This window comes from Pleurodeles waltl, chromosome 10 (genome assembly GCF_031143425.1).
Source record: "Pleurodeles waltl isolate 20211129_DDA chromosome 10, aPleWal1.hap1.20221129, whole genome shotgun sequence".
In the NCBI taxonomy this organism is placed as follows: Eukaryota; Metazoa; Chordata; class Amphibia; order Caudata; family Salamandridae; genus Pleurodeles; species Pleurodeles waltl.
In genome coordinates this window covers 90,319,539-90,340,261 of record NC_090449.1, presented here as the reverse complement: position 1 = coordinate 90,340,261, position 20,723 = coordinate 90,319,539, and the positions used below count along the sequence as shown (strand labels likewise).

The following is a 20,723-nucleotide window of genomic DNA, read 5'->3' as shown; positions in this document are numbered from 1 at the left end:
AGCTTAGTTTATTTGACAAATCGGTATTTAATGTTTTGCCAGAAAGAACAGTTTAACTCTCAGTATAAGAAATAGTACTAAAGAAGACTTTAACATTATCAGCATTATAACACTTCAAAATCACATTGAACTTAGTATGAATAAGCACAGATCACCCTGGAATTGTTATGCTCGTATACATTATTTTATATGCGAGTTTTGGGCCACAGCTGGTCATTTCCTGGTCTTCCCTTGAAGTCTTTTGTTTCCAAGAATATGCACATAGTGATAATTACATCTTTTGATTACTGTTCTTGTTTACTGTTCTTCCTTTATAGTTCTTGTATTCTAGAGTTCATAGCTATGCCACGTTAACTATTTCGAGTAAGTGCTCAAATACATTTTTGGTATTTTATAATTATATTCAGTTACATGTTTTTGTTTTCTTCAACGGGGTTAATACCCAAAAATTAAAATGTGCCTCAAAAAATGTAAAAATACAACTGCTTGCTATTTTTTCTTAGCAACTTCCCTTCGCATCATTGGAAAGCTCCCCCTAATGGAGCAGGATTATGTCATCACTGCAAAGTCAAACTTCACTCTTATCACATTCTATTTATTTTAATACTGTACTCAGAAGAAAAATCAACATTTAGCAATCTCCCTTGTGACAGGGAATCACGTTTAGTTCTTGCTTTAAGTAGTGCATCAGAAAAGTCAATTAAAATAAACCAAAGACACCACACCACAACAAATGCAATGTATTGCACATTAAAATGTCTTCAATGGTACTTAAATGAAAATAAATTCTTAATTTACGCACATAGCAATTTAAATACAAATGAACTTAAAATATTTTTGAGCGTCTAAATATTATCTTTAAGGATCTAAATCGACTTGGTAGAGATTACATTTCCTAACAATTTTCAATATTGTGATGAGATGTTAGGAAAACTTCAATTGTGTTTCACAGCCAACACCGATCATTTAAATGTGTCAATCAAAAAGCAACAACACATGCATGTACTTGAAACTGTACTCTCAGTGTTGATAGCTACTCTGCATATGTTTTCAATGTTTTCTTTTACACCACACTTTTCTCCAAGTGCCAGGTTGCTGATTTCTTGAGAGCGAGGTAACTCCATCTGCACACACTAACCTGGTCTTCCAAGATACACCTATAAGACAGCCAGCACCTCAATGGCAGCAGAACGCAGGCATCCTAATTTCATAGGCTGAATAAAGGGTGATTGCGCAGGTGCTCTTGAACCAACAGCTTACCATTAAAAAGCATCACCATGGGACGCATTAGGCAAGATATTGTTTTTTCAAACTGTGACTGTAAGAAGTAGGTCAAATCAAAGCATAAATGTGGCACTAATTTATCATCTCTAAGACCTCTCTTTCAATCGCCATTAAGATTTACTGCACGCCTCGGTCTGAGAATATGAGCATCGCTAGCACATCTCCCATAGGCCTGTTCTCCAGGTCATGAGGCAGAGAGTGGCTTTTAGTAACATCCATGGTGGGTGCTGAATACTACGGGTACTATTTCACTCTAACTGGTTCCACTCTAAGTAGTCATGGCTTACTTCAAAAGTCAATAGCAGGATTGGGACTTGCAGCGTAACCGCAATTAACAGGAAATTAACTCATTGTACATGCAGACTAAAATCTTTTAAAAGTGAGAGGTATTTATATATAGACAATATTGGGCAGTTAAAACAAGAAGCACAAACACGAGGCTCAAAAGGTTTTCTAATGCTTACGAAGAAAGGTAACCTGGGAGTCTATGGATGCTCAGCCTTTGGGAACGGATGAGCGAGTTCTGGTTTGCCCTTGGAACCCCTTGATTGCATTTCTATTACCAGAGCTTTGATTCCTGTGGCCGGACAATGGAAGAGAGACGCAATGCATACAGTACACTATGATATGTCTGCACTTTGTCCTAGTTTCTCAGCGGCCCTCGGTGAAACCGGCTGTGGACATCGCCAGCAGTCTACTCTCTGAACTTTTAGATACAGAGACGCCCCAAACTTTACATTTAAAGAGGAATGAGCAGTGACTTCCACCCAGTTTCGGAATCAGTTTGAACATGATTGTTATGATCTGTTAAGGCCAGTTCTAGTGTGATTGTCCTTTCAAGACAACGGGCCGGATACATTATTTATACAGATCTTAGTACTTCCAAGATCATGCACTACACACCCTTCCTGAGGATACAGGAAGTGCACTTCTGAAACCTTACCTGTGCAATCTGTAGCATTTCCGGGTTTAATCTGTTCAAGTGGAAGACAAATTCAGCAAAACCAATTAATGCCAACTGAATAGTGAACATCTTTCGGAATGTCCAATAGTCTGTAGCATTGGGGAAAGCATGTAACGCCCATTCCTTCAGCATGCTTCTTGGCACCATGTTGCTTTGCACTTCCTTAAGAATATCTCTGAGAACCTAAAATACAATGAACCACAAAAATAATGACTACTTTAAGAGCCATCACAAAAGACTTAAAAACCTAATTAACTTTTTTTGAATAGCAATTTTATTAAGATTTAAAAAGAGTTAAAGCATCAAAGACGTTAATACAATTATAAGTCAAGCATTATTTTGAAATGTATAAGCGTGTAACAAAGCTTACCTGCTTTGTAACAAAAATCATAGTATTTTAGTCTTTGGGGTCATTACTGTAACGACACTGACTTTTTGACTCTTTTCTAACTTCTTTTTTTCCAAATCAAACAACCCTTTAGAGAGGGAATGCTTAACGAAACGAGGTTTTAAGGCCAGAGCCGCATCTGACACACGATAATCTGCTGGATTTAATGAGCGCTGGAAGCAAATTCTCCAGGTCAACAAACCCAACAAATTGGACACAGCAGCCACTTGTGCATCATTAAACGTGGTGATTTACGTGCACATCACAAGAGAAGCAGCAGCAATGCATCCAGGCATGCCTCCTTATGAAGCTGCATTTATTCGTGGACCTTGCTGCAGAGTTTGCTGTGTAGAGCACTGTCTTGATATGTGTTTGGATGCCTCTCTGCCATGTCCAACTTTCCACACAATGGTCTCCTTTATGGTCTGGGGGACTATGGGTCACCACGGCAGCCATTTCCCACCAAGCAGGATAATAGCCGAATAGCAGACATAAAGCATTTGTCACATGCAGTTGGAAGCTACACCATTCAAGAACGCTAGGGTAATGAAGTCCAGTCTCTGACGCTATCCAGGGGTGTGAATGGGAATGCCTGTTGATTACTTTTTCTCAAGCCAGCAACACTAAACTATCTGAGGAGGCAAGCCAAAAAAAAAAAACGTACAGTCTAGTGGTACATGACAATACGCTATTTGTCTATTTATGACAGATGTTTCCCACATTGTTTGGATAGGGTCTAGCAGAGCTCCAACAAGCAGGAGCTAGAGGAGTTTGGTGAAATAACAAAGTTGCAGAATTTCTATAGAAGTTAGATTTGACCTCTGATGTCACTAGAAGTAGTTTGAAGCTACATGCTGCCTTTTTTTTAGAACATATTTTATTGATATTTATGGAACATACACACAAAAGCAACTTAGTAAAACATTGCAGTGATACTCGGCCTCTGCTTCTTGCCCCCAGACCCTAAAAACCTGGGTTGTTACCAAGTGTGTCCATGCTCTCTTATAGGACAATGTTGCGTACTAGAGCATCATGCTGAGGTGAGTCAATTCCAGATATCCGGTTCTCTTATCATTTCAACCTCAATCGTGCACGGCCCACCAGAGACCCGATGTGACACCTCACAGCTCCCAATCCCTAATCTCCCAGAGATCAGCCACCTTACACTTTATCGAACGTCTTTGGGCCATCCCGACCCTCCTACACTAATTTCTCCAGAACATGGTGTATATTCATCTCCCAATTCCAGTCCCACAGCTGTGGGCTCACCGCACTCATCCATTTCCGTGCAGGTTCCCTTTTCGCCAGCAGAAAGCCATGGTTTCTCAAGATTTTCTGGCAGGATGTAAGCTCAGAGGCTCCCCACACCCCAAACAACATCTAAGGGCCCGGTCTTACTATGGGCATCCCAGTGGCTGTTTCAGTTCACGCTCCTACCCCTTGCCAAAATGTATGGCTCATGGGACAGTCCCACAGCAAGTACAAAAAGGAACCCTGCTGGCCACAAGCACACAGGCATTAATCATCTGTGGCTCTACCTATTTTAATCAAGAGTACCCTAGTATATTATATTCGGTGGAGAATTTTAAATTGAATTGAATCAGACAAAACCTCACCTGTATGGCCACTTCCCTGAGAAACAGCAGAGCCTCCCTGACTATTATCATCCTCCAGCTCCCCTACATCTGCTTGCCATTTTTCCATTAATTGTGTTAACTCTCCCTGTGTATTATTCATAAGAGACCTACAGGTAAGGGGAATTGCTTTGGCCAACATATGGTTGCCCAGGGGATGTCTCTCAAGGAGGGACTCTTCCATAGCTTCCTCTTCTAAGGCAACTCTCGCCCGTAGGGCATATTACACCTGATATAATAAAGCATTGAGTGGATGCCATGTCATTTTCCTTTCTTAGGTGAGCAAACGGGACCATACCATTGGCGTCCCACACACTCACTAGTGTAGAGAGGCAGATAAGATCTCGTTTTCTAAATCTCTTCAGGGATGATACTGCACCTAAACTCGTACCCAACCACAAAGGGGTTTTGGGTGTTAATCTCTTTTCCCACCTCATTTCCCTCTGTAGGGTACACCATGCAGAGAGCATCTTTTTAGTCGCCGTCGATGCACTCATGTTGATCTTGCAGCCATAAAGCACCTATGACTCCTAGGATATCATGATCGTGCCAGTAGGCCGGGTCCTCCAATGCCACATACACCCACTCATTCACAATACTGACCTACGTGGTTTCATAATACGTGCGATGTCTGGCAGAGCTATTCCACCTTCATATGTGGACCACTGGAGGGTGCGTAGAGCCATAAGTGGAAGGCTATTAAGCAAAAAACAGGGTTCTCACATGTCTTAATTTTATGAAATAATGCTGCTTGTATAGCATGCAGACTATTCATCAAAATATATACGTGAGTTTGGCAAGGGCGATCCTCCTGAAGAGTGAGGCTCTACCCATCAGGCACAAAGAGAGTGCCTCCCAATGGATGCCATCCACCTTCAATTTGTGCAAAAGTAGGGCTAAAGTTATCCTCAAAATGGGTATTGCCATCCACTGCTATCCAGAGACCCAAGTATTGAAAGGTGTTTCTGCACCACCTTAAGCGGCATGGGGAGACCACCCCAGACTTCCCTGATCCCCATTGGAAATATGAGGAACTTTTTCCAATTGATAACCAATCCTGAGCACCTATCATAAGTCGTAAATATCTCCCCCATCGAGCCAGGGACAGATCTGACCCCACCAAATATGAACATGCTGCCTTAATGACCAGTTAAAAATGATTAAATTGCTTCACTAAAGGACCATGATGGCTACTGCATGTCACACTCATTGAAGGTGTCAGAACCATTCACATCCTTTTCTATGTAGGTGCAGGCCCCTAATCGATTCTGAGTCCATAAGGCAACAAATTATCAGCCTCACAATAGTACAAAACCTTTTCTTGGCTGCATCTCACAGCATAAAGGAACCAGAATCAGAGACAAAAGGTCCTCGAACTGAGTATATCGTTGGTGACAGGTAAATGCTCTGCTAACAGCCGAATTCAGTGAGCCTTTTTTGGCTTACCTAAATATGGCTTCTGTGAACCATGCCAAACAAAAAGTAGTTGGTAACATTACTCCAACTCCGTAGCAGGTCCCTATGGCACTGATGTCAGTATTGTAAAGACACCATTGTCATTGTCTGGCTTCACCCACCTTTGTTGCTACACTTGAGATCTAGCCATTGCCTGGACATGCAAAGGTGCAGTGCCGTACACTAGGTCTGAGCGTGTTAGACATGACATTCTTGGTATGGTTTATCTTGACCTTTTGCCTTCAGACCTCCTGTTTTGCTGACCTTGTTTTTGCTGGCTTTAGGACTCTGGGCACTTTATCACTGCTAAACAAAGATAAAGGGCATGCGCTCTCTGCTTAAAATATTGTAACACTGGCTTATCAACAACTGGCATATTTAATTTACTTATAGGCCCCTAGTAAAGTGCATTACTGTGCCCAGGGCCTGTAAAATAAATGCTACTAGTGGGCCTGCAGCACTAATTGAACCACTCACTGAAGTAGCCATTTAAACATGTCTCAGGCCTGCCACTGCAGAGCCTGTGTGTGCAGTTTTACAATATGATGTCAATCTGGCAAAATAAACCTTTAGCCTGGCCTAAACCTTTCCTTTTCATACATGTATGTCAGTCCTAGGATCGGCATTGGACAGCCCCAGGGGGCAGGGTACAATATATGTAAAAGGTAGGACAAGCACTTTTAAGTTTCACATTTGCACTACTGCACGGCCTATTCCTCCCATAGCAGAACATTGGGTTTACCTTATTATATTTTAGAAGTGTATTTTCCAATTGCAAAGAGATGGGACCCTCAATGTTTGGTGTCTCTGGAATCAAAATTTGAAATCACAACTTCTGGTGAAGTCGGATTATAAATTGTAATTCTGAAAATGTCACTTTTAGAAAGATGGCATTTTCTTACTGTACCCATCTGGTGCTGTCTGCTTGTCTCTAAAAACATGTCTGGTGTTGGTAACAGCTGGACTTTTGAGCATTCCCACCAGAGAGCCACACAAAGGGAACTTAGGTGTGACTGATGGGCCATCCACAGCATGATGGTCCTTCCTGGGCAGGATGGGAGGGAGGAGCCGACACTTACACCTGAATGGTCTGTGTGCTGTCCCCACACAAAGGGTTGCATACCCCGTAGTGAGTCTGGAGCCAGAGCAAGAAGGGCAGGGTCTCTATGCACTTCAATGGCCACTCTTTGAAGTCTCCTCCACTTCAAAGGCACCACTGGGTACAAGAACTGGACTTCCAACCCTACCATTTCTGGACCTGTGAATTCTATGCCAGGAATAAGAACTTCTGTGCTGTTGAAAGGGCTGTCACTCTGCTGGACTCCTGCTCTGCTGTGATGTCCTGCTGCCTTCCTTACCTGGGAGTGAGAAGGCTGGGCCTGCATTTCTCCAACCCAGAACTAAAGTGACTCCAAGGAACTGCTAGCTTGCCTCATGTTCTTCTGAAGTAACAGGGGGAACCGAAGACTTCCAACTCATCACCTACAGCACCTAGACTCTGCCATCTGAGTGTCTTGCCCTGCCAAGTAGTGCCAATCCAGTCCTTGGCCCTTGGAAGTGGGCATAAAGTGTTGCAACTGCTAAAACACACACTGATGCCTTTGCAACGCTCTGAACCGGTGCATCAACCAGCGCATCTCCACTGATGCTGAGGCATTGCCGCTGCTGAGAGGATCGAGGACACCAGATTTCCATTGACACTGAGGCGTCGCCACTGCTGTGAGGATCAAGGTCTTTGTATCGCCGACGTAGATGGCGTGATGCCTCGCCTCCATTCCTGGCACAATCCGACTTTGCGAAGCTCAGAGCCGATGCATCACCTACACCCGCAGGATCGATGACACCGCCACCTTTGCTCCTTGCATCCTGTCCTAGACATCGACACAACCACGAACTAAGGTATGGTTTTGGCGGGCCAAGGCTGGTTCCTGCATCCAACCCACATTTACCCAGGATCAGCCTGACCTTTAAGATTTGACCTAGTCAGGCATGACCAGATAACCCCGGTTGGTGCTTTAAGCCTTTAATGACAACAATTCATATTCTTTAAAAATGTATCTCTCGGGTTCTACTTATTGGCTTTTTGTCGTTTTGTTTAATAAATTAAGCTCTGTTATTCTAATTATGTGGGGTACCTTTTTGTGTGGTGTTTTCACTGTTTTACTGTTTGAAGTGTTTCACAAGTACTTAACACATTGGCTCTTACGTTAAGCCGGACTACTCTGTGCCAAGCTACCAGAGGGGAGCACAGATTAATTTAGGGCGTGTACCTGGTGTGCCCTGATTAGGATTGTGGGTCCTGCTTGGACAGGGTGCATATCTCTGCCAACTACAAATCTAATTTCTAACAGAGCTGCTGGCGTCAATGTGACCGAATACCTGAATTCACAATGACAGCTTCTAAGGAACTAAGAGGTTTTGCTGAAAAAGACTGAAAGGGAATTCTTTGCTGGAGATTTGCCAATATGGCAACTGGGTCTGAAGAAACCTTCTGTCCGTCCTGGGGATTTTTTCTTGTGTGGGAAGAAAACCTCCTTTCCCTGCAAGCCTCTTTTCCTTTTCTGGAATTCGACTTACTCTTTGAGGAGACTGAATTGGCGACTCCTTTAATGGATACGCCCCTTGAGCAAAAAACAGTGAAGACTTCCTTTGACTTACGGCTTCAGGGTGCATCTTCTCCACTTCACTAAAATATGCAACCCTTTAACATCACATACAGCGAAATAGGATTGGGACATAACACCTGCTTTTTATGATTGGTAAGGCTTAAAGCCTGAAGCTGCGAGAAGAGAACAAAACATATGAAAACAGAGCAATAATGTGGTCCATATGAAAGCCGGATAAAAAAAACATTATTTATCAATTTGATGTCACTCTTTCCACCATATTAGCATTAAGACACTTTGCAGAGAACAGGGATACATATACAAGTAAAATAGTGCACATATCGTGTGTTGCTTGACCAGGCAATGAAGAAAAAAACCACAAAGCCACAGAGTGATGTAACTGGGAATGAGGGGGAGAAAGAGGACATATTGGTGTGTGTGGTGGCATGAAGAGGGTGTAGTAAGAAGCTGAAATACAGTGCTAAATAACAAACTTAAGAAGAGCTTGCATACAGACCTAAATCTGTAAATTGATAACCTTTAGAATATTTCCCTCATTAAATTGGAGATCAGTTCCTATTATTCGGGGTGGAGAGGGCAGTGACTGAGTGTGTGATGCCAGAGGTACCAGTATGAATGTCAGACATGCAGCAGGGTCTCATTACTATCAGCCTGACGTACCTGGTGGCTGGCCTGCGTTCCACGAGCCTGCACTGTCGCCAGCCTGTCGTAGTAGCGAGAGATGGGGTTGTCGTGCTCGATGCCCTTCTTGGCGCAGCGTTGCTTGTAGATCTCCACAAGGGACAGTGACGAGGGGTTGTCCTCGACCAAACGCATCTGGGGCGAGACGGCTACTACCCGGGGCACTGAAATTCAGAGAGAGGGATGAGAATGAACTCCTACAGGCTTAAAGCACTACAAATCGCTATATCTTGAGGTGGTACTTCAGTATTTACCATCAGATGCAACACTTGGAAGCACTCGGTACATGCAAAGTTTTCACACAGGCGTCTGTTCTCCTAATCACATTTATGGACTATTACAGAATAAATAGCTGGCTTCTAAAGCACCTGTAGGAAGTTGGCTCTGTATGCACTATTTCAAAGTAAGGAATAGTATGCACAGAGTCCAAGGGTTCCCCTTAGAGGTAAGATAGTGGCAAAAAGAGATAATACTAATGCTCTATTTTGTGGTAGTGTGGTCGAGCAGTAGGCTTATCAAAGGAGTAGTGTTAAGCATTTGTTGTACACACACAGGCAATAAATGAGGAAAACACACTCAGAGACAATTCCAGGCCAATAGGTTTTTGTATAGAAAAATATATTTTCTTAGTTTATTTTAAGAACCATAGGTTCAAATTTTACATGTAATACTTCAAATGAAAGGTATTGCAGGTAAGTACTTTAGGAACTTTGAATAATCACAATAGCATATATACTTTTCAAATAAATCACATATAGCTATCTTAAAACTAGACAGTGCAATTTTCACAGTTCCTAGGGGGAGTAAGAGTTTGTTAGTTCTTGCAGGTAAGTAAACCACCTACGGGGTTCAAGTTTGGGTCCAAGTAGCCCACCGTTGGGGGTTCAGAGCAACCCCAAAGTTACCACACCAGCAGCTCAGGGCCGGTCAGGTGCAGAGTTCAAAGTGGTGCCAAAAAACTCATAGGCTTCAATGGAGAAGGGGGTGCCCCGGTTCCACTCTGCCAGCAGGTAAGTACACGCGTCTTCGGAGGGCAGACCAGGGGGGTTTTGTAGGGCACCGGGGGGGACACAAGTTAGCACAGAAAGTACACCCTCAGCAGCACGGGGGCGGCCGGGTGCAGTGTGCAAACACGCGTCGGGTTTGTCGTTGAAATCAATGGGAGACCAAGGGGCCACTTCAGCGATGCAGGCAGGCAAGGGCGGGGGGGCTCCTCGGGGTAGCCACCACCTGTGCACGGGAGAGGGCCTCCTGGGGGTCACTCCTGCACTGGAGTTCCGATCTTTCAGGTCCTAGGGGCTGCGGGTGCAGAGTCTTTTCCAGGCGTCGGGATCTGGGAGTCAGGCAGTCGCGGTCAGGGGGAGCCTCGGGATTCCCTCTGCAGGCGTCGCTGTGGGGGCTCAGGGGGGCAACTCTGGCTACTCACGGTCTCGTAGTCGCCGGGGAGTCCTCCCTGAAGTGTTGTTTCTCCACAAGTCGAGCCGGGGCGTCGGGTGCAGAGTAGCAAGTCTCATGCTTCCGGCGGGAAACGTAGTAATTTTAAAGTTGCTCCTTTGGAAACAAAGTTGCAGTCTTGGGTGAACAGAGCCGCTGTTCTCGGGAGTTCTTGGTCCTTTTAGAGCAGGGCAGTCCTCTGAGGATTCAGAGGTCGCTGGTCCCTGGAGCAGTGTCTTGAGAAGGGGGAGAGACAGGCCGGTAGAGCTGGGGCCAAAGCAGTTGGTGTCTCTGTCTTCTCTGCAGGGTTTTTCAGCTTAGCAGTCCTCTTCTTCTTAGGTTGCAGGAATCTATTTTCCTAGGTTCTGGGGAGCCCCTAAATACTGAATTTAGGGGTGTGTTTAGGTCTGGGAGGGCAGTAGCCAATGGCTACTGTCCTTGAGGGTTGCTACACCCTCCTTGTGCCCCCTCCTGAGGGGAGGGCAGGGATGCGGAATTCCTATCGCCCGACGCCCGGACATCTTGTTTGGGGTCAAGGGCAACAAGTTTTCATGTTTACTTTGTCCTTGGGACAAGTAGGCCAACCCTCTGCAGCACAAACCCTTTGGCTGCCAGTTTACAGAGAGTGGAACTGTCTGCAGTTGAGGTAATGTGTTTCCAAAAGATAATGCTGTTCGAACTTGTATTTATGGTTCATTATTTGAAAGCCTTCATTATTAGGGTGAGCGCTGTAAATAAATGTTTTAAGGTCACACTTCACTACTGACATTGGTTCCAGTACAAAAAAAAAAAAAAAAAGTGTGCACACATTTGAAAAGTTTAGGTTATGAGGCTAAGTATAATGCTCCCAGAATGCTCTCTGATTAGATGCAAATGTTTGCAGAAGCTTGTAAGCAAGAGAGAAGAATCTTTGCTTTTAAAATAAAATGTTCAGAAAAAATGCAAGTAGGGAAAAAGTTTCGCTACCATGAAATTTTAGGTGCTATTTCTTTGAAGTGTCATTTAATAAAATGTGTTGATGCATGCTAGTATTTCCAAAACATATTTCTAATGGAAAATCAGTGTAACCATTTTCAACACGATTATGGGAAGCATGAAAATAAACAAACACTGACAAAGCCAAATAATGATCTGACATTTTTATAAGTCTTTTAATTTCATCAATGCGTGTCTTGTTTTGACATGGCTTTTGTAACACTTTATTGTTGTGGGAGCTACTAGGCCCTCAACATTGTAATACACACTGGCAAAACCCACCAAAAAGTTTTTTAACTCTAAAAGCACACGTTGCCACCAGTGGAATAACAAAGGCCCCGCAGCCGCCCTCCAGGGGACCCCTTCAGCACAGCACCTGTCCTGAGTGAATCTGGATAGGGGGCTCCTCCATGTTCTTTGCAAAGGGGCACCCTCCAGTTTCGTTACATCACTGATTGCCACTGTAGTTCCTGCCACTGAACAAAACTACTTTGTGTGCCAATATGCTCCTTGTGGAAGAGCAGAATGCGATCACTCACAGTAAAGCCAGCCAATAGAGAGAGAAATAGTAGTTTAATAAAAAAAAAATGTCTTTGTTAATGCCAGACCTAATCCTTAAAGAAAGTCACAAACGTGCACCAGTGGTATATGTCTTTGAATTATTGGCTTTCATGAGAAGTATACCAGGAAATCATACCCCTATAAAATATTTGTGAACTGTATTTTAGCATGGGTAAATACACAGGTGTAGATTTGCTCATGTGAAAATCTGTTGAGCATTTGAAAGTTAATTTTCCCTCCAGCCACTTTCTTCCCAACCCTGGAAGAAGTTCTAATTCTGCCATTGTCAGGAGTACATTTCCAACCTTTCTTATTATGGGAAAATATTAGAGAGAAGCTGGTGAAAATCTTTAAAACATGCAGGTTAGTAGGTTTGCAGACTGAAAGGCATTCCAGCCCTGGAACTATTGCTTACTGCTTCCTCCAGCCCCAGTATGCAGATCTGCAGAAAGGTGGCAAAATAAGGAAATTACTACAGTAAGGATTGAAACTGCAAGTATTCAAGCCCTACTATGGTAGTAGCTCTGGCATAATCAGAGAGGCTATTATCAGAGCTCTTACATAACGAGATTGCTGCCATAATATGTTGCCACACTACATGGCACTAAAGGGACAAGTAGATCTTTTTACAGGACAAGTAGATTTAAGAAGAAACCTGTCCTATGGACAAGTAGATATTTGAATAAATTCCACACCCCTGGGAGGGGGCACATCCCTAATCCTATTGGGGAAATCCTCCATCTGCAAGATGGAGGATTTCTAAAAGTCAGAGTCACCTCAGCTCAGGACACCTTAGGGGCTGTCCTGACTGGCCAGTGACTCCTCCTTGTTTTTCTCATTATCTCTCCTGGACTTGCCGCCAAAAGTGGGGGCTGTGTCCAGGGGGCGGGCATCTCCACTAGCTGGAGTGCCCTGGGGCATTGTAACACGAAGCTTGAGCCTTTGAAGCTCACTGCTAGGTGTTACAGTTCCTGCAGGGGGGAGGTGTGAAGCACCTCCACCCAGAGCAGGCTTTGTTTCTGTCCTCAGAGACCACAAAGGCTCTCACCGCATGGGGTCAGAAACTCGTCTCTCAGCAGCAGGCTGGCACAGACCAGTCAGTCCTGCACTGAACAATTGGGTAAAATACAGGGGGCATCTCTAAGATGCCCTCTGTGTGCATTTTTTAATAAATCAGACACTGGCATCAGTGTGGGTTTATTATTCTGAGAAGTTTGATACCAAACTTCCCAGTATTCAGTGTAGCCATTATGGAGCTGTGGAGTTCGTTTTTGACAGACTCCCAGACCATATATTCTTATGGCTACCCTGCACTTACAATGTCTAAGGTTTTGCTTAGACACTGTAGGGGCATAGTGCCCATGCACCTATGCCCTCACCTGTGGTATAGTGCACCCTGCCTTAGGGCTGTAAGGCCTGCTAGAGGGGTGACTTACCTATGCCACAGGCAGTGTGAGGTTGGCATGGCACCCTGAGGGGAGTGCCATGTCGATTTAGTCATTTTCTCCCCACCAGTACACACAAGCTGGCAAGCAGTGTGTCTGTGCTGTGTGAGGGGTCCCTAGGGTGGCATAAGACATGCTGCAGCCCTTAGAGACCTTCCCTGGCATCAGGGCCCTTGGTACCAGGGGTACCAGTTACAAGGGACTTACCTGGATGCCAGGGTTGTGCCAATTGTGGAGACAATGGTACATTTTAGGTGAAAGAACACTGGTGCTGGGGACTGCACTTCTCAGTCAAGTCAGCATCAGTATCAGGCAAAAAGTGGGGGGGTAACTGCAACAGGGAGCCATTTCTTTACAGCACCCCTTTACCACTGTCGGGTATCTTGGCGCTCATCAAAGATCTTTACTGATCCTCAAAGCAAAGTAGCTCGTATTATTGACCTTCGAAGGATGAAAGACTGAGTGGCCAAGCAGTTAAACACAGCGGATACTTTCCTTCAGCAATAGACCAAGGAATAGTACTAAGTCAGGCCAGGGGGCCGAGAAGGCACACACTATTCACAACTAGAGCTATTTTCAGATCAATCTTGAGCACATGGTTTCTAGCCAGGAGTCATAAGGTGATTCAGTTCAGTCAGCATCACTATGTAAGGATTTCATTCATTCGGACTGTTTCACATAGCGAAAACAGATTCCTTATCAATTCAAAAATCTCTAAGGAATTGTTCGGGGACTGAAAATCACCTGTACTTGCACCGACGTTAAAAGGAGTCTGTAGGGACCTGGATTCTGTGAGGCTGGCATGTCTAGCAATGGCCTAAAAGTGGTGTACCAGGCAGAATTTCAGGAAATCCTAAATTTACGTGTATGTAGAGTATCATACTCCGATATGCTGAAACTCTTACATGTATCCAGTCTTCCTGGACCTACTCTGGTCTTAAGGAGGAGACATGTCCTGATGAGACAATCACTGCCTCTTCTGTCCTTGTCTGTCTCCCTCATGTCATGTATTCCGTCATGTCTGCAGACTTCTTGGATTTCAACGGTTTTGATAACTATCCTAAGGTTATGAACAAAAAAAGGCTACAGTGGAGCGCATTAAGCAAATAGATGTTTGGTACTGACGGATTTGTGGACAAGCGAAAATTCATATTTTTGCAGCATACCAGTGATGACCTCTAAACGTATCTAGTTATTTTATTACAAAATTGTGGCAACTTGCAGTGTGTTTTAGGTTACGATTTCCACTCCACTAGGAGTTGTTGCACTGACATAAATAACTACTTAAACCTTGCATTTCCAGAAACACTGTAAACTATGAGAAAGCAGCCTTAAAAAAGTATAGGACTTGGGCAACAGAAATCATGGACAGTAAGTTACCATTAGGTGCATTTATCGAAGTCTACCTTTTCCTCAAAGAGGGCGAATCCGTGATGTGACATAGCTGCAGAAGATACATAGGTTAGATGCCTCCTTGGGGACTGAAGTCATTAGGAACATCTTCCTTTCAAATGAACACCACCCAACTCACTGGTGCGCTTTATCAGAGGCACTATATGCTGCTTGCGTGAGACCACCAAGGACCAATCTAACATATCATTTCAGGCTGTGGTCTTCTTCGTGGAAAATACACCTCTTTAAAAACTAGATTCTGTTTTTAATTACTGGCCCAACAGCTGGCCGGCTTGTTTGGGGAGAGTGATGGCTTTGCACAACCTGGCTGCTTAATCTGCACCACTGTCAAGCAGAACTGCTATCTATATTTATTATATGTGGCTGCTGATCACCACAGGGGTTCTCCTCTGGGCAGACTGAACAAGGGAAAACATTAACGCAGTCTCTACTCTCGAAACCATTATTGTGTCAGCTTTCTAAAGCAAAGCTATAGAGGGGAAGGAAACTAGCAAATCTGCATACCGCACAACTTTCACTCATTCGGCCAGGACCAGAGCCTTGAATGCGATTAATTGGTGCAGCATTAGTGAAGTCTGGTAACGACAATGGTGTGAAGGTGTTGCCTTCCCTAATTTTAGGTTGGCATCCGAAAATGTCCACTCCCTCCTCCTTTTATTTAATTTTTTTTAATGGTATAGTAATTTATCACACTTACGCTTCCTCCATGTAGCAGCAGTAAGATATATACCTCTCTTCCAGGTACTCAGCAGTCAATTGTGGATAAGCCAAGACTGTGGGATCCTGAAAAGCTAAATAAGTGCATTAAAATCCCATGTAGTTGTTCCTTTTTTGGTCTCGGTTTGTCCGCACAACTGTTAATCAATCCTATTGAAAGAAATACACTTCCAGTGATATCTGGGTCTGCCTCCTTCAATCATGGTCTTTTTCTGACCAACATGTTGCATTACTGGCTTGAGACTTTGTCAGTCATGTCTTGGATCAGCCCATGGCGTATTTCTTTCCCAAGTGCTGTTCTGATGTGTATTTCCACTTAAAATCGAGTGCTGCTAGACTATTTTACCATGGCAGCTGACCCTGGCACCTCCTCAATATTCGTTCCGTGTTGCCTCCTCTATCTCTTTATTTCCTATGAATCATGCTTCTTCTTGTCCTGCCACTATCGCTGGCCTGTGTTCATCCCACCTTTTTAACTTGTGTGACACTCCTCATTCCTCCGTCTCTCTCATTCCAGTTTGTCTCGCTCGTTGCCTAGCCAGTTTCTTTCCCCGCCATGGTTTCCACCTCCTCACTCATCCTCTTCATCATCACTTCGTCCAGACCCACACTCGACACCATCTCTTGTGCCTCTCCGCCTCGCATTCCGCTTGAACTGCTAGTGCCAGAGAGGCTTGCACAGGGCTGTTGGTTTTCCATAGAAACGGGCTGCACTTAAGGTCCCCTTTTCTTCTTTAAGCCCTCCTTTACTTTCAGTGTGAAATGATACATATGTAAAGTTGCCCTATAGTCCTTCAATATCATGAACATCACAAGGATACTTTAATTAAGGCCCCCTTACCACCCGAGCTCTACTTCACCCAGAAACAAAGAGAGAACTGTAGAGAAAGCAAGGGGGCTCCCAGTACACACCGCCTTCTGTTTCTTAGATGTGTCTGGCTTAGAGTGCTAACACCTCTTCCATGCTTTACCACCTTAGGTCCAGACCTATTGGCTGTGCTAACGCATGTGACATATGTTTCTTGGGGAAAGAGAGACGTTAAGACTTTACGGGTCCCTGACATGGTGTAAAGAAGAGCTACACTGCCATGTAAAGTGTCTAAGGTTTAGAAAGGCACGGGTCAAACCGTCAGCTGTACAAAAACAAAATACAACAAAATCATAGAAATATCAGGTCCCTTCTTAGCTTCTCGCTCCACTGCCAATTCTATGCTCATGAGCAAACTGGTAAGGCTAAAGCAACATTCAGACTCTGCGTACTGGCTCTCAAATAATCAATTTTAATTTGCAAGGCGTCACATTGGTTGTCTCTGACACACAACAGATAAAACAAATTTAGACATTCTAACCTTGTGTAAAAGGCGTCATCCCGGACTACAAATAAATCAAACATATGCAAGAAGAAAACAGCAAGTAGTTTGTTGGAATTTATAAAACATGGGTATTTGCAGGGACAATTTACCGCCTGCAATATCGAACACCATGAACCTACAATAAATACATTTATAGCTTTACTAATTCAAATCAAAATAGAGACTATATTGCCTATTTTTCTCTGTGAGCTCTTTCTTTATGAAAACAGCACCCCATCAAAACGTTAAATGTGAAAGGAAAAGCGCTGGAAATACCTAACATTTGAAAAAAACATTCTGTGCAAAGGTGAATTCTCATCGCAGCCCCGCTGTGGAGTGCTCCCCTGGTAAATTGTTTTGTTGTCTGCCAAGACTCCCAAGGACCGGTTATTCTTTGTTTAACAAGGCCACAAGAGGCCGGAGATCTCTGCTGTTGGGAATACCATGCACACTTTCTTCAGCTTTCTAGTTTCACAAAGAATTGCCAATACCTGTGAAAAACAAGTGCCTCTTCGTGGTTTCTTTCCTTTTCTCTAAACAGGGGTTCAAGAGGCGAAGGAGCTGCAAGACCCGCTCTTCTCGGCGTGACTCGGTGAGGCAGGCATCATTCATGACGAGGTAAGGATAGATCTTCCCGTTGTGGCCTCGGATGTAGAGCCTTCTTGCTGCCGTGTTGTGCTTTTGTACTATTTCAACTCGGGGCATGAATCTACAAAGAAGAGTAAAAGATTAAAGAAAGCGCATAAGCAGTCCACGAGCACAACCTAACTTTTATTTTCTCAAATTAAGTCAAAGCATATTTTGAAAGGTTCTAGAAAAGCAGGTGTTTTGTCAATTAAGGAGGTAGGCAGGTAGAAAACTGTTTAGGTAATTAAGCCATCACAATATAAAAAAATACACACAAGATGCATAGATTAATAAGCACTTCAGCAAACTTTACCTTTTTATAGATGCATTCTTCATAAAAAATAAAATAAATAAAAAAGGCACAAAAAGATAGCACAATGTCCAGAGGGAGCAAATTAAACTTAATCTTTGTCCTTGCGGATTTCTGAAGCATACAGTACCCATACCTAGACGAGTAGATAATTCCTGCGCCGGTGGTACTTACCACAAAGCTGCATAATAAACTTAAGGCATCACACAAGCACCTTTCTCATATCACATCCTTAAAAGACTTAATACAACTGTATGGAAAGTCTAATAACCAGAATGAAATCACACTTCGTCCTTTAAAAGCTTCGCTTAGGATGTGCTGGCCAAAGATATCACCCAATTTCCTACTTATGCTGTGAAAATTATATAAAAATACTCGAAGTAAACCCAAGCTGCATTCTTAAAATAAGACATAACGCAGTTCACCTCTTGATTTAGTTCCGTATGGAAAGAAAGGGCCGGTCACTCATCACAATTGTGAGGGGTGAAATGATTCGAGCTGATCTTTCCAATTATGCCACAACGACCAGCCGTTCTGGTAAGGTGCACACATCTAAGCGAATGAAATATATCTGGGTAGAAAAACTCTGAAAATGAAGCATTTAAAAGCAAAAAGGGATTCGTGTTCAAAACTTTGCAAGCCTCCTTCAAAAATGTAAAAAAATCTTGGTTAGCTTAAGTAATGTATGTCAAACTGTGTGTAAAATATACCATATACATTCAGATGCACAGAACTGGCAATATCATTTTATCACCATTGATGAGCTCATGAAAGGCGAAGCCTTGGATGTGTCATGATGCTCCTGCCCTCCTTAAACAATGACAGTATATAGGAAATTACACAGCTGCATATCTGGTCAATGCCCATTCCATCAAGCTAATGTGTTTTATTAAAAATACAAAGATATTTAACCAAAACCAAGATGCAGGGGGTTGATTTCGTATAATTAGGTAAAGTGACACTGAGCAGGTTTGGCGACCATTAACGGATCTGTTTCTCGTGTAAAGTCATGGTAACACGCACTTTGTGAAGCAGTAACCATTGTTTTTCTCATATCATTTTTACTTCACTTAGCAGTAACAAGGAAAGTGACCTTTGCACTGCAGTCATAAATGTGCGAACATGGATTTGTTAGTACAGATGCTCCAAATAACAAATGTTAGAGGGTCACATTTATTTTCATATACATCCCGCCCCCAAAAAAAGAAAAAAAAACTGTATTTCCCAGTTATGGGTATCTATCAAATGTTATCGCTGCCTGACCCACTGAAGTGTCATGAACTCAAACAAATTCAAACCAATGACATCAGCAATGACATCACATTTGACTGGGGATAGGAAATATTAATGGTTTCTTCAGTAATGCTGTGTTGAATTTAACATTATCACAAGTGTGTGTGGTACTGTACGGCATTTTGAGACCACCCACACCAAGTAGCAAATTAAGCCTGAGAGGATACATACTCAAAAGCGATTATTGGTGATTGGTCTTCAATGAAAGATGGATTTGGCAGTGAGCTCAAAAGCACAACCACTTTTGATAACCATGATGTCACTGTAGATTTAGGCTCATATTTTTATTTTTTTTACCTGTTGGGGGATTCCAAGGAATAAACATGCACCCATTTGTTTTGGGATACTAAGAATCAGTAGATTTCATTTAGTAGACCCACCCAGAAATGCACACAAGCACACCAGGAGCAAATTTGCAAATCAGGTTATTGGACAAACTGTAATACTGATGTTAACTATGAATTACAAAACATACTTTTTAATTAATTTGCTGATTATAAATTCTTAACCGAAACAGCATTTAATTGAAATTAGCACGTAGCTTCTCAGTGAGCACAATAATTGCTTAGTGGGAGAGCTCTGCCTGGATATGGGTCCTTAGATCGTTAAGCCAAGGCGATTCGAGCTGGATCCCAATAAGGCCAGATTAGATGAAGCAAGTGGATCCCAATAAGGCCCGATTAGGTGAAGCATGCTGGATCCCACATATTGGTGATGGAGCTATGGATTTGGGCTGGCCTAGTTCTTAGGGTGGGTCCAGGCTGATTTTCTAGCCTGATTCCCATTACCTCCTGTCACCAGACGCATGTCAGGCATAATGACTGCAGATAACACAGTTTGAAATACAGGGGTGTCTAATGACAACTATAAACAGTCATCTTTGTAACATTATCCACAGTTCCACATTTTTGCCAGGCTGCATTTGATACCCATGTGCTCTTAAGATATAGAAACCAAAAAATATTTCCCGATAAAGACAGTATTTCCATTTTTTTTTTTTTATCAAATGCAGCATTCATTTAAAGTTCTGAATTTCTGATGCATGACCAACTGTGGACTGCCGACAATGTATGCATACCGCAAATGTTATTTCGAGTATATGCTTTCTCAATTGCTACTGTGCCAGAAAATGTACCTGTTACTATGTGGGTTTATTACACTGAACAGCTGAAAGACCAGCTATGGCATTTCTTTAGAGCTAAACAGAGGCCAGGCACTGTTATTGTTATTCGCACCTTGCAATTTTGATGTAATAATGTGTTGGCTTCGGCATCAGGAATTCTCCAGGAATCTCCACTTCTGCTGTCTGAGCGGAAAAGTTGCTAAGAAACCTGCACTTCTCCTCGATGAGGAAAAACTTTGGCAGCTGCTTGGTCTTTCCTTCGAGGATTTTTATCCACTTCTTCAGTTTTGAGATCAGGTTATGAAGTTTCATGGAGCCTGGCACACTGAAGTCAAAGTCTGAGGAGCAAGAGCAAACACTAGTTTCAAAATTAACTCAATTGTTCAAAGAATTAACAGTGAGAAGCATCCAAGTCAACAAAATGCAAAAGAAACATTTCA

General features: G+C 43.1%; 1 protein-coding gene across 3 annotated transcripts in view; it reads right to left on the bottom strand.

Moving 5' to 3' along the window:
* Window positions 1–20,723, bottom strand: part of TRRAP (transformation/transcription domain associated protein) — a 1,102,174-nt gene that overhangs the window by 23,367 nt on the left and 1,058,084 nt on the right. For all 3 annotated transcript variants that reach the window (XM_069209830.1, XM_069209829.1, XM_069209828.1), the window contains 4 exons: window positions 20,396–20,621; window positions 17,422–17,639; window positions 9,013–9,197; window positions 2,228–2,431 (listed from right to left, as the gene is read on the bottom strand). In XM_069209830.1, coding sequence (XP_069065931.1) covers window positions 2,228–2,431; window positions 9,013–9,197; window positions 17,422–17,639; window positions 20,396–20,621 — 833 coding nt within the window. The remainder of the gene's footprint in view (window positions 1–2,227; window positions 2,432–9,012; window positions 9,198–17,421; window positions 17,640–20,395; window positions 20,622–20,723) is intronic.